The sequence below is a fragment of the Emydura macquarii genome, unplaced genomic scaffold (assembly GCF_026122565.2).
Source record: "Emydura macquarii macquarii isolate MOO-44397 ecotype Brisbane River unplaced genomic scaffold, CSIRO-AGI_Emac_v2 contig_1253, whole genome shotgun sequence".
Lineage (NCBI taxonomy): Eukaryota > Metazoa > Chordata > Testudines > Chelidae > Emydura > Emydura macquarii.
In genome coordinates this window covers 55,669,639-55,684,646 of record NW_027131390.1, presented here as the reverse complement: position 1 = coordinate 55,684,646, position 15,008 = coordinate 55,669,639, and the positions used below count along the sequence as shown (strand labels likewise).

Genomic DNA, 15,008 nt, shown 5'->3' with positions numbered 1-15,008 from the left:
CTGCGCTGTTGCAGGGCTGATGTCACCTATACCTTTCAGGCACAGGTTGCAGTCCTGTCCATGCAGAGCAAATACCCCAGCTAGGACTGCAAGGAGGATAAGCTCTTACACATGGGGGAGGCTACCCCTGCTGAATGGCTCTATCCTTGAGCAGGAGCCATTCAGCAGCCATTCAGCAGCAGGGTGACCTCCTCTGCAGCCAGGCTCATCCTACTCCTCCTCACAGCCCTGGTTGGGGTCTCCGCTCTGCCTTCCCAGGACTGCAGCCTCCTCTGCTCCTGGGATCTGCAGGGATTCAGTATCATCAGCCCAGTGGCTGTGCAGAGAACCCTCTGCAGCTACACTGTCACAACCCCGCTCACTCACTTCCATGACAGTGGGGCTTCAGAGGGCTTTCTGTGCTGTTTCAAGGCCGATGACACCTGTTCCCTGGAGGCACAAGTTGTGTAGAGGGAAAGGATGGGGGCTTAATTTATGGGACTGTTGCTGATGGATATGCTTTTTGTCAATTTTCAGTGTAGCAGCTGAAATTAACATTTGCCAACATCTATCAATTTAAATCGAATACGGTCAAGCTATAAGAGCTAAGTATTAGTAGTAGCACTAGTGTATTTTTAAAGGCTTCTTTAGACAGGCTTTCATATAACAGCTTTAACATTTTTCCTTTCATTGCAAAAATAAAAAACTCTGTTTGACTAGAACCATTACTTAATCTTTTTTGGGTAATTAAGAATTTTAGGTGAAGGAAAAATAATAATTTTAATATATAACAACTACGAGTTAGACTTTATTTGGTAGCATTGTAGAAATTCTGATCCTTTAGAAAGGTGCAAATGCAATTCACAATGGCAAACCTTCATGTCTGTCAGTTCCTTTAATACACGGATTTTTTTTCTGCTTTTAGTCAGCAGATAAACAGCGAGCCTTAGAAGAAACCAAAGCCTACACAACCCAGTCCTTAGCAAGTGTAGCCTATCTGATCAACACTTTGGCCAACAATGTTCTCCAGATGCTGGACATCCAAGCATCACAGCTTCGGCGCATGGAATCTTCAATCAACCATATTTCACAAGTGAGCATTTTTATTTATATCATCCAGTATGTGGTACTGAAATCATACAGCGAATACAAAGGTTTGGTTTATCTGATGTTATGCTGTGTTGTGTGGATAAGAAAAGACAGTTGGTGTTAAAACAACAGGGCATCTTATTGCACCTGACTCAGATGTTTGACTTAGATATTGCAGTTTATTGGATTTTTTGCCTTTATACTACATGTACATTTTGTTTAATGTTTATTATCTTAAGAAATTTATATAGGATAGCATATTAGATGGCCCATTGGACTGTCTCGATATGCCTGTCTGTTAGGGGTGTCTATTCCATATTTCAGATGAAGGCAAACAATCCCATAAGGGATCTGGCAAAATGGATAATGCTGTGCCTTGGAACATCTCTCTTCAGCCCCTATTTGGTAATAAATTTACATATACCCTGAAGCTTGAGGTTTGATAGTCCTTATAATTTATATTTAGCTAGTGTAAATACAGATGCTATTTTTTCTGTCCTGTTTCGCATCTTGCTGTTTGTAGAAATTGTTTCTACCTGTTAATGAGTAAAGTAGTATTTCCTGTTGTCCATTTTAAACTTACTGCTTTTTAATTTAGTTTTCTCTTGATGTTGATTATGGGATATGGTAAATTTAATTAACTAATTATTTATATAATTAAACTATACAGTAAAATGTAAACCAGGTATTTGAAAAAAATCTATTTACTTACTTATAAAGTGAAGTTCAGGAGTTGATGTTGAAAAGCCCTCAGAATAGAGTATTTTCCTGTGAAATGTGCACAGCTCTAGGTTCCTGATAGTATCAAGTCTTTCAGGTTTCCCTTTTCCCCCTGCAAGTTTACATGTACTTGGCAGTTAGTGTTATTTACAAAAGCAATTCAGGTCAACACTTAATGTTGCAAGGTGATACAAAGATCATGTAACTTTCTGTGGAGAAGGCGGGGGAGGAATCTTGAGACCAGCCTGTTTCCCAGAAGTGTTAAAGCAAGATGTTGCTTGGTCAAGACATCAGTTATAGGAATTTAATTTTAATATTTACATATATTTTAAATAACATTTATGGAATAAACAGTTCCTTCTGGTTTTGAAACATGTGAAAGTAAAGTAGGACTCATAAGTGACATAGGCTTTGTGGTTAAGCAGGGCTTTAGAAAGCCACTAACTAGATCATGAAGCTTTTCCAAGATTGATGATCAGCTTCTACAGATTCTTAATTTTTATTTAAAAGAAATCTTGTGGTTAGCCCTTGTGATTATGAAGATTATCTTACAAATATGCATTACTTTACCCCTCTGTCAAAAAATCTGCAGGTAGCTTTAGAGCCCTTGCCACTGCTTGTAGTTTTGTTGGCAGCAAAGTAAAACCTGCTGCTATTCCGAACCAGTGGGCTACAGTGAAACTGATTAAAAAAAAAAAAAATGCTCCTTCTGCCTTCCAGCCACCAGAATGTGTTGAGTCTGTGCTACTTATTTATCAGAGGCCTGGTGGCTGGTGATGGATAGAAAAGGATATGAAACCCTTAAGCAGGATGTTGGGACAGCACTGTGGCAGGAATTCCAGCACCCTTGCTTTCCCAGTAGCTGGGGGAGAGGGTGGTTTGGCTCCTAGGCATTTTTGACCAATAGGTATAATTCTCTGGCTATGAGGAGTTTGGTAAAATTTCTTGTCCTGGATGTGATGGGATTTGGTGAAGGAGACATTGATGTAAATTAAAATAGACTACTGTGGTATTTAGACAGATTTTTTGACAGGCAAAAGTGGGAGAAGAAAGGAAACAAAGTAGAGATAGGGAAAGAGAGAAGAGGGGATGGATGGAGAGAAGGGAAATCAGAAGTTGACACTGAAGACAGCACAGGAAAATATGTGCCATCATCTGTTATAGGAGAGAAGAGAGAGAGGAGTGAAACCAGGAAAGGAAAGAAAGTGACAAAGGTGAGATATAGTAGCTTCCACTTTCTTCAATGTACTAAATAGAAAGTAGTTCGATATGTTGTCATTAAATAGTGTGCGGAGAATAGTGCTTTAAATTGCAAGAGGTATGGCAGCCAGGTATTTTTCACCTCAGGTAGCCGGTTTAGTCTTCGGTCTAGTAGATGACAAATCTTGAAAGCCCTATGGTTAAGACATAAAAGCTGGGAAAGCTGGGTTATATTTCTTCTACCACAGGCTTCCTGTGGTCTTGGTGCAGTCACTTAATTTGTGACCGTTTCTAAGACCTGGTCTACACTGGTGGCTTAATTCGAATTAATTACTCCCGCGTCTACACTTGTGCATTGTTAATTCAAATTAAGGAGCCTTTAAAATTGAATTAATAAAGCCACCTCTGCAAGTGGATTAGCACCTGAAGCGCATCAGTTAATTCGCATTAGCGTGAGTGTGGATGCAATGGGACTTAATTCAAATTAACTGGCCTCCAAACTGTATCCCATGATGCCCCTTTTCAGTAACCTCCCCCAAAGCAGCCCCGGGAAGATTTAAATCTTCATTTCCTGCGGTGAATGGGTTTAAAATCCAAGCTGCAATCACCCCCCACCCACACACACACACAACAAGCCCTTTGCAGTTTGTCTCTTTAAGGGTTTGAAAGATTTCACTGCCCCCCTCCCAGGGTGGTGAATGCATTTTAACTGCCCAGCAAGCCCTTTGCAGTTTGTCCCTTTGAAAGTTTAGCCCTTTAAAGTTTGTCCCTTTGAAAGATTTCACCACCCACCCTCCTCCCCGCGTGGTGAATGCCTTTTAAATGCCAGCAGTGAGAGGAATTTCTTTGCTACATTGTTTCAGTGGCTAATCATGGCAATTGATACTTTCTTAAGAGTTTATTCACAGTGCTACATGTGGATACATTATATCATGCTTTCCATCAGTGAAATGGAAACATTTGTATCACTGTATTAATATACTAACTGACTCCTTTGTTATTTATCTTACATTCTACAGACACCTGTAGAATCAAAATCAAAGGCAAGCAATATACAGGGAGTGGTAGGGGGAGCCTAAAAGGCAAACAGCATACAGGTGGGGGGTTCATTTGGTGAAGGGAAAAATCAAAGGCAAGCAATATACAGGGGGTGGTGGGGTTGCATAAAAGGCAAACAGCATACAGTTCTAAAGTAATCCAGGATAAGCTGCGATGTATTTGTCACAGTCAAAATGAGAGCATAGTTCAGCTGGCTCCAAGTGCCTGCAACAATGGCGATCGGGGAGTAAAAAAACAGCATGAAAATCCTTTTCCTGTTTGTTTGGGGGTGGGGGAAGCAGCGCTGCATCCTGGGATGATGACACTCGTCACAATAGCCTCTATGGTTAGTTGCACTGTGGGATAGCTTCCCACATTGCACTGCTTTCTAATTTGAATTAAGGCTGGCCAGTGTGGATGCAGTGCTTTCTATCAATTACTTTCTGTAATTCGAATTAAGCTAATTCGAATTAGTGCTGCAGTGTAGACATAGCCTAAATCTGTAAAAATAAATATATTCATTAATATTTGTGAAGCACTTTGAGATCCTTATATACAGCAGGCATTATAGAAATGGAAAGTATTATTTTGTCCAAGCTGCATCAGTTTTGTATGCAGCATGTATAAAAAGCTCATTATATTTTTGTCATGTAGTTTACGTAAAGCAGCTTTTTTAGGAATGCCATCACATTTTCAATTGTCTGTTTCTTTTTGAGAATACATGACATTTATAGTAATTGAAATGTGAGTTTATTTTGTCACCAGTAGTACAAATGCAAAATGCTTCATTATTACAAAGAAGCGTAAAATTACCAGTGCCAAAAGGCTAACGGAAATATATCTGCCAGCATTTTCAGTGTTGTACATGTACAACTAAATGTAGCTAAAAATATTTTTTCAGAGCTTTTGGTGTCTTTTTAAATATCTGCTCCTTTTGTTGAGACTATAGTATTACATGTGAAGGACATTTTTAGTCCTTTATGAGAAACACTGTTATCATAGGAGTGAAGGTTTAACTGGGGAAATTTGCGGCTGGGCTGCTGTCAGTTCATGAGGATATCAGTAGTTCCATCTCTGAAAAAAACAATCCCACCCCCAACTATTAAGGACACAGACATTTTCTGTTTATCTGTCATGCGTACAATAATTTACAGAGCAGGAGGAGTATTTTTAAATTCATTTATATAAAGTTCTCTGGAAAGGCACACAATATATGCAGTGCTTGAATTTCAGCATTCGAAGACAAATTAATCCCATTGTATGAATGGTACAGTATTGTCTTTCAAATATAGTTCAACTTCCATATATGTTTTTAAAAATCAAATTTGGCTTCATTTCATAAACCATATCTGTATGATATCTGTTATTTTGTCAGGTTTAGTAATAAATAATTCTTGGTGTACAAGGCCAGTTCTTCTTCGAGTAGTGTCCCTGTGGGTGCTCCACTTTAGGTGTTGGCATGTCCTTGCATTGTTGATCGGAGATTTTTGCTAGTAGTGTTCTTCCAGGTCGCGCATATGCCATGGCTGTCTCGCGGCACCATTGGCGCTCTTTTCGATGCGCGACCCGACCTCCTCGGTTCCTTTTCAACCGTCCACGGTCCGAGACAGAGACTCTAGCAGTTCCTCATAGCTTGTCAAAATGTCCTTACAGTTTGTTCTTTGTAGATAGTCAGCTTTTTTCTCAGTTTCTGTCATAGTTTAACTTGTTCTTTCCTATTATTAAAAAAAGACTTACCTTAGAATAGTTAGTGTCTTTCCCTCACCAAAGTGGTGACATGCTGGGCTCACCCAGTTTCAAAAGATGCGCTTTCTTCGGAAATGCAGTGCCTGTGTCTGATGGCCTCTCTGTGTGTATCAAGTGCCTTGGTGAGGGACATATAGCCCAAAAATACTCTCACTGTAAAAACTTAAGCTCCAGAGCCAAACGTGACAGAGACCTATGACTTAAACTACTGCTAATGGAAAGGTGTCTCAGACCTGCCTCTGATCTGGGTCCAGAAAAAACGGTTTCTCAAGACAAGACTGCGAGAAAAAGGCACTTGACTCCACCTGATATCGGTCAAAAAAAGAAGAGAGCACCTGCCTCAACAGCTAAACGAATTTGTACCAAAGAGGCTACAGATCGCTTGGGTACATTGTCCGGCACAGGGTCAAAACAGCCTTCTATCTCCGGCATGGAGCAAAAGGAAAAATCGGGACACCCCTATCTGAGCATTATACCGTCAAAGTTAACAGTCCGTAAAACGACAAAAACCGTCATCACACTGGCACCAGTACAAGTCTCAGTGCCGACCATGACCACAGCACCAACAACAGCCGAGCCTCAAACTCTGGCACCGTCAGCACCAGCAGCGCTGTTGGCACAGAAGACTGCCCTGGAACCGACCACCAGCACCAACCTGATCCTGGCGTTGGCACCGGCACAGACTATGGTGCCAGCAACACCGGCGCCGAGAAAGTGTACTGAAAAGCTCAGGCACCAAGAAAGAGAGGAGGAATTTCTAACATCCTCCCCCATTTCTCCATTACATGGCACCGACACATCTCCAGTCCAGTTCTCTCAAGAGGGTTCTATCTCACCTATATCCTTTTCAAGAGGATGACTACAAGGGTGAAGAAGCCACATTTGCTCCCTAACAGCCTTCTCCCAAGGTGCAGGAGCGCAAAACACATCACCATTTTAATATCCCACCTCACCCATGGTTTGGACCATATGCATTAGCCCAGATGGAATACATGGTCCTCCTACTCCGCCCAATTCAGCAGACCAACCACTCCCCAGGCACACAGATCCAAGTCACCTCCTAAATCAACCCCAACAGCTGCAGAGCCTGACACAATTGAGGGCACGGAAGAGAATATGCAGTGGGATACAACATCACCCCCTCATAACTCTTCTTCATCTCCAGGTGGAGATGATTTTAAACAATTCCAGGAACTTTTTAAAAGAGTAGTGGATAACCTGGGGATACCACTGCAGGAAGTAGCAGAATCACAACATAAACTTCTGAAGATTCTGCAAACATCATCTTCCTCAAGAATTGCCCTCCCTATGGATGATGCCCTATTGGAACCCACCAATAACATCTGGCAAACACCCGCCACCATCCCTCCCACCTGTAAGAGGACTGACAAAAAATATCATGCTCCTACCAAGGACTCAGAATACCTTTTTACCCACCCACCACCCAACTCCCTGGTTGTCGAAGTAGCCAACCAGAGGAGCAAACAGCAATATCACAGGTCCACACTTCATGATAAATAGAATAAAAGACTGGATTTGTTGGGCAGAAAGATATATATTTCGGCGACTCTGCAATTAACTGGTGAACTATGCTGCGCTATTAGCAGCTATTATGCTATACTGCGCTATTATGACTACAGTAATTATGCCAAATTATCTGAGTTTATTGAACACATACCAGAAAATAAAAAAGAACAATTTAATCCATCATAAAGGAAGGACAGTTGGTCACTAGAATGGCACTCCAAGCCTCCCTCGAGGGAACCAGTCACTATCACTACACGGTGTTATCTTCGGTCTTTCCACCGCCCCAAGGGTTTTCTTCAAGGTTCTTGCCGTTGTTGCGGCACACCTACGCAGAAAGTGAATCACTATATTCCCATACCTGGACGACTGCTTAATAAAGGCACGCAGCCAATCGGAGGCCAGTCAAACAGTGAGATTCACAACCACGTTATTTGGAAAATGGGGGCTCATGATAAACGTCAAAAAATCTACCCTAGAACTAGTTCAGGAAATAGAGTTCATAGGGGCACACCTAGACTGCTGCACAGCCAGAGCATTCCTACTGAGACACAGGTTCGAGACCATAATAGAATTGCTATCCAGAGCACAGAACAGCCCAACCACAACTGTCCGTACATGCCTCCAGATACTAGGACATACGGCGGCAACCACCTTTGTAGTGTGACATGCACGACTGCACATGTGGGCCCTAGAACTATGGCTCTCGACAGTATACAGGCCTCACAGACACTCACTGCGCAAAATAGTATCAATGCTGAACCGGATCAAACAATCATTGAATTGGTGGACACAGCCCCAAAATCTAATGGCGGATATCCCATTCGCGCAAGAAACACCCTCGATTGTGATGACTACCGATGCGTCCCTCTTAGTTGGGGAGCTCATCTACAGGAGTATACGACCCAAGGGAAATGGTGAGTACACAAAATGACACTGCACATAAATCTATTAGAGCTACTTGCAGTTCGTAATGCCTGTTTACACTTTCAACCTCTCATAGCGAACAAACATCTAAAAATCATGACAGACAACATTGCGTGCATGTTCTACATCAACCATCAGGGAGGAGCGAAATCCAACTCCCTTTGCACGGAAGCCATAAAATTATGGAACTATTGTATATGCCACAATATCAATATCTCAGCGGCCTACATGCCTAGGATCCAAAACACAATGGCAGACTTCCTCAGCAGGGCGTTCACCAATGATCATGAGTGGGAGCTACACTCTGGACTTCTGGAAAACATTTTTCAACAATTAGGTTATCCCACTTTAGATCTCTGCACCACAAGATACAATCGCAAATGTCCTCTTTTTTGCTCAAGAGCGGGTAAAGGCAACTGGTGAAAAGGGGACGCATTCCTCCTCACTTGGAGCTGGAATCTCCTCTACGCATTCCCACCAATCCCTCTAATAAACAAAAACTTGCTCAAAATATGGCAGGACAAAGTGATGGTAATAATGAAAGCTTCAGCGTGGCCCAGACAACTGTGGTTCACTTACCTAACGCAGATGTCAGCTCGAACACTCCCACTCCTAGAAAATCTCCTATCCCAGGACAGGGGACACATCTTTCACCCAGACCCGAGCAAGTTACATCTAACAGCCTGGTTCCTAATTAGTTCGAACAATGGAACCAATCAAACAGGTACTACTAAACAGCAGAAAACCTTCCACAATGTTCAGAACCAGTCAAACAGGTACTACTAAACAGAATCATAATAATTCATGTGAGATATACCATGTCAGGTACCGTTAGAAAGGCTATAATGTGCTAAGTAAGATGCTAATGTTTATGTTCATGTGTTGTGTGTAATGGAAGTTATGGATATGTTTTTATCTGTTTTTCATATTGTACTGTGTTTCTGGGCGACACCGCAGACAGGATGGCTGCAGCACTAGCCTGCTTAATGGCCCATTAAGGAAATTCACAGGTACAATGGGCCCGGGGGAGATACCTGATGAGTCACCAGTCACTCATGTGACCCTGGACTCCATCTTATTCCTGTAAATTTCCACAAACAGCATGGCAAAGGCCAAAGGACATAAAAGGCAGCTGCACCACATCCATTTTGTCTTCAGTCTTCAGCCTACCTCTAGATCAACTCATCTACAACTGAACGGAAGGTGTGAAACAAAGGACTGAGACCCATCCAGGTACTGGATGTACACTAGAGGGACTATACAAGCCTGCAAACTCCAGAATCCTATTAGAAACCTGATATATATGGACTTTCAAATCAATTGTATGTGTCTGATTGCTTTAATTATTTAAAACTTCTCTTATAGTTTGTTTCTTTTTATAATAAACCTTTAGATTTAGTTACTAAAGGATTGGTGTTTTGGGTAAGATCCAAACTTATATTGATCTGGTACTGTGGCTGACCCTTTGGGGTCAGGAGAACCTTTTTGGTAAAGAGCATAGAGTTTTAAATAATTGATCTCTTTACTGGACCTGTGGCTAATTGGAAGCAGAGAATCAAATGCAGTAAAAGGGGCTGTGTATATTTTTATGTAAGCTTCTTGATAACCAGTGTGAGGAATCAGAAGCACTGTTTTGTGCCTGGTTGGGAAGTCTGACTTCAGTGTCACCCACCAGTGCTGGGAGAATCTGCTCTCCTTTTACAGCCTGCCCTGCCCTTGGCATTTTCAGGTGGCTACCCTAGGCATGGCTAGGTCACATATAGACAATGTTTTTACACACCCAACTATGAAACCTTTTATGACAGGTATAGAAAACTTATATCCGGAGATTCGTTCCACTAAACCACCATGGGACCGGAACCATATTCTAAAAACTGTCACCAAACCATCATTTGAACCACTAGCAACTTGCTCCTTAGTGCACATATTTATGAAAGTATCGCTTTTGGTTGCTATAACATCAGCAAGACGTGGGTGAACTCGGAACTCTTATGGCACATCCACCCTACATAATGTTTCACAAGGATAAAGTAACTTTGAGGCCCCACCCCAAATTTATCCCCAAGATCACATTATCCTTCCAATTGAATCAACCTATCCATTTACCTACCTTTTGTCCAAAACCACACACTAATGCAGAGGACGCACTCCTCCGTACCCGGGATGTGAGACATGCTTTAGCTTTTTACCTCGTTAGAACTAAATCATTTAGATAATCTCCTAAACTGTTTGTATTGCGGATAGATGCAAAGGAACGGCCATATCCGCACAAAGGCTCTCAAAGTGGATTTCAGGCCTCATCCATGTATGTTACAATCAGGCATTCCACTTCTGCAGAAGATCAGAACACATTCCACATGAGTGGTATCTACATCCACAGTCTTTCTAAGGAATGTACCGATTACAGAAATCTGCAAGGCAGCTACCTGGACCTTGACCCACACTTTTATCAAACATTATGCCATTGACCAAGCATCGCGGACAGATGCAGCGGTTGGTCTCTCGGTGGTCTGGCAGTGTCTCTCAGTATCTCCTCCATACATTCTGTTAACTCCGAAGTCCCTCCAACCACCTAAGGGTACTGCTTGAGAGTCACCTAAAGTGGAGCACCCACAGGGACATTACTCGAAGAAGAAGAGAGGGTTACTCACCTTGTGCAGTAACTGAGGTTCTTTGAGATGTGTGTCCCTGTGAGTGCTCCACTACCCACCCTCCTCTCCTCTACTTCAGAGTCAAATCCTTAGACTTCACAGTAGAGAAGGAACAGAGGATGTCGGGTTGCGCTGTGCTGAAAAGAGTGCCAGTGGCGCCGCGAGACAGCCACAGTGCATGCGTGACACGGACAAGCACTGCTAGCAAAAATCTCTGATCGACAGCGCAAGCACATACCGACAGCTAAAGTGGAGCACCCATAGGGACACACCACTCAAAGAACCTCAGTTACTGCATAAGGTGAGTAACCCTCTCTTTTTAAACTTCCATTTGTCAACTGTAATGTCGTAAATCAAGATACTCCTGTTGTGTTGTCATAAATTGCTCATACTAGAGACATACTCTGAGAATAATTGCAAGTCCAAGTTAGAATTGTTTGGAATCATACTTTTTTGAGAAATCCAGTTTGGAAGCATTCAGGACTTCTTTTGCAATTTCAGTTCTGAAAGGAATTACTAACTTAATAGTCCTGAGAGACTTCTCTTACAGGATTTTGAGGATATTTCCAATATAAGAGGTGACAGTAAATTGGTGACTGCTCTAAAATTATCTAATGCACTCATTATTTGTGTAATTTCTTTCCAGAACTGACTGGTACAATATTTTGCCAAATTGCATATTGAATATTGGCATTTCAAATTTGCCCAGAGAATTACTGATGAAAGAATAGGTTGGAACGGATACTTAAACTGTCTCAAACGTATTCTTTAGCAAATGCTGATTTCTAAAGCTACTCCAATTTTCTTGGAGGCATTTTGAATTGCCTATCAAAAGATAATAGTAACTGTTCCTAAATCCTGCCCAGATATTTAATATCTGACAATTGAAAGCAGTGGCCAAGGCTAATAGAGCTTTGGAAAGGTTGACAATGTTGACAGTAGCCTGAAATTGCTGAATGGGACAAATTCTCTGGAAACTATAAAAAGACAAAAGTACATTTTCTATCTAGATATCATAAGGAGTTGTTTTGTTAGTCTAGCTTTATCCCCATACACTTTAAAATAAAGATCATAGAAACCCAGAGGTTTTCTGAGGAAAATGTTTTTGATAAGATCAACTTGATAGAAGTTATAAACTATTGAATAAACAGACTGTTAGTGCTCTCCTCTGTTACTGCAGGGATTTATGGCTGTGGTGATGGTAGTCACCTGTGTATTGAGGATCATAGTGCTTCTGTTTTCTTGGTAGCAGGTTAATCTGAATGGTCAGTTTCTCATCTGAATCAACTGCCTCAGTGTTCTTGCTTGATAGTTGTTCTATGGGAATGTTAAGATATGACATCTGCAACAGTCTCTCAACTAAGAAAATTAGTTTCTTGAAAAACTTCTCCAAAATCTTGTAGATAGAATTTTGTGCATATTTACCATAAGTGAGTGCCACTGTTAGATCCTCAGTTCAGTAGTTGTTATATTTAAGAGATAAAGATGCAGTCCTGGGTTGCCATGCAAGTCTATTCCCATTGGATCATCTTCCGTTTTAATAAGTTTTTAAGCATTTCATTATATGATAACTATAGCAGTGCCTCAGCTATCACAATATTCCTTAAGGAAGCTGGATGTATTTTTACTCTTAATAAGATGAAATTTATTTCCATGAATTAAATAGTTACAGTGCCAAGAATGTATCTCTTACAAAAGCTAATAATCTCTGGCCAAGATTATGATTGACGAGGGCAAGAACAAGTAATTTAAAATGCTTCTCCCATTAGAAAAAGGATAGTGTTTACATTTTAATCATCCTTAATACAGAGAAGATTAGTGGAAAGTTCTGCAATGTTTTATTTTTAAATTTATACTTGATCAGTCATTTTATTGGTAATCAGTGAACTAGAAAACTCTCCATTCAATTTTAGTTAATAGTTAGGAACTCTGCAGGGTCTTCTGGTTTTTTTCTGGTGTGGAGGGGAAATAGAAGTGTGACAATGGCATATTTATGTAAATATTCCAATAGAAAGAGAATTTTTGAGCAAAGGAGTTGAAGCCTACATTCTGTACCTGGCAAACTTACATACACACTTTCCATGTAACTATCATGGCTTAACAGTGTCCAAATTACATGATAATGTACAAGACAGAACTTCAAACAAAGCCTTAGTGTTAGTATCGGTGTTATTGTAGTGCCTAGGATCTCTATTTCTGGACCAGGATTCTTTTTTGCTAGGTTGCTGTGCAAAGAGAAGAAAATACTAAGGACTGAAACATAGTTCAGTTTGATCAGTATTTGTGTATTGGTTAAGCTTCATAAGATGTTCTGGTATTTTTTTCTTCACTCTTAAGAGGAAGAAAATTTACTGTGCAATTTAACTTTGTGCAAGAGGTTTTAAGCTTGCAGTTGGTATGGAAGGGATATGGCTGTTGGATCAAATGGATTGGAAAAGGATTTGAAGGAAAACATCCCTTCAAGGAGCTGAATAGGGGAATCTGGGGCCTCTTACATCTGGAACAGCCGGGTGTCGATATCCCCCCCCCTGCAATTTGTTGCTGGGTACTCCCAGATATTTTAAGTGAATAAAGTTGAAGGCTAATTAAACCGCATTCATTGCCTCTTGTCTTTCTTTGACATGGACAGACAAATTATTTGCTGTTTGTGGGTCCAATATTTTCCTTCCCTGTGAACATTGGAGTAGAATTATGGCTCTGAAGAAAGTCTTGCTAAAATTGATTGGAAACTTGTGTATCTGCTCTGAAAAGTCATTATATTAATGGCATTTTGGGGTTCCATAACTATTGTTGCCATTGATGATTTCTTTATCAGATGTGTTCAATTTACAAGTAAAAAGATAATTGCCATGCCTTCAAACCCAGCTTAGATTCTGAGAGTCAAATGGAGTTCTTCCATCTTGCATATCATCAGTAATAAAGGTTATTACATATTGGCAGTCCATTGTCTTCAGAAAATGCCTCTGTTGGGACACCTGGGTAACCCTATTTTCTTGAGTGTTTGCATGCGTGTAATTGATTGGAACTTAATGAAAATGCTTCTGATGCACAAGATGAAATAGAATCTAGTTTACTCTTTATTTTGTTGACGGCAATGAAAACAGGAGTGGAAAGCACTAATAAGTTTTTTTTGTTGCTATGCTATGCAAAGAACAGATCTCTTTCTGCACATGTTCTCTGGCTGAATAGGACTTTGTATAAAGAGGACTTCTCTCCCTCTTGACTATGCAAAGTCAGTCTGTCACCATTCACAAACACTAAATTCATATTTAAAATAATAAGAAAAAAGGAAACACTGTAGAAACCCCAATGAGGATGATTTTGAAGCAATTATTATATATGTCCACATAGTTAAAACTTTGCTCAGTGTTGATTTCTTCATGTGAAATTACCAAATTTGAGGCCAGCAATGGATTTGACCAAAATGTTGGTTTTAAATGTGAAATGTCAAATTTGTTGTGTTGTGGCTCTGAAACTGCGGTCGGCAGAGCTGCCTCTTTTACAGTAAAAAAGCAAGTCTGCTTTCAGGTTACATTGCTTTTTACTAGTTGTGTCCTAGGCCAACACCCTTAGAATTTCCAGAGGATTTGTTGACCAACTAAATAAAAATCCATCAGATACCTCTGATTATCCTGCACAACTATTCTGTTTTGTGCAAGTTCTTTTGGTGTAAATTCAGATGTGACCAATTTTGCACATTTTACCAAAACTGGATCAATAGTAAGCTGAGGAAAACTGTACAGAGAGACATGAGCAATTGGAGCTGCAGGAAATTGGGGGAGGTTTGGTATTAAACATAACAGTGTCAAGAGAGAAGAAATAGAGGAAAAGCACAAAGCAATTTAAAGAATTGTGTTAAAGCAAGTATACTTTAAACTTTTCTTGTACTAACGTTATTTTTGCATAATCCAGAACTTCAGTGGAAGTAAGGAAGATGCAGTCAGGATTGTGGGATGGTCTAAAAATGACTCTTAAACAGCTCACAGTATACGAAAGTTTGAGAACCACTGTGTAGTCTGAGGTCACTGACTGATGTATACAGGGGACCAAATGCTCTGCTAATGTTCATTTACTTCAGAGGCGTTGAAGTAGGGAGAATTTGGCCCACAGTGTCATCTGTAATACTTAGGTACA

General features: G+C 40.6%; 1 protein-coding gene across 7 annotated transcripts in view; it reads left to right on the top strand.

The window, feature by feature from the left end:
• Nucleotides 1-15,008, top strand: part of ABI2 (abl interactor 2) — a 118,939-nt gene that overhangs the window by 37,817 nt on the left and 66,114 nt on the right. For all 7 annotated transcript variants that reach the window (XM_067548875.1, XM_067548873.1, XM_067548874.1 and 4 more), the window contains exon 2: nucleotides 905-1,072. In XM_067548875.1, coding sequence (XP_067404976.1) covers nucleotides 905-1,072 — 168 coding nt within the window. The remainder of the gene's footprint in view (nucleotides 1-904; nucleotides 1,073-15,008) is intronic.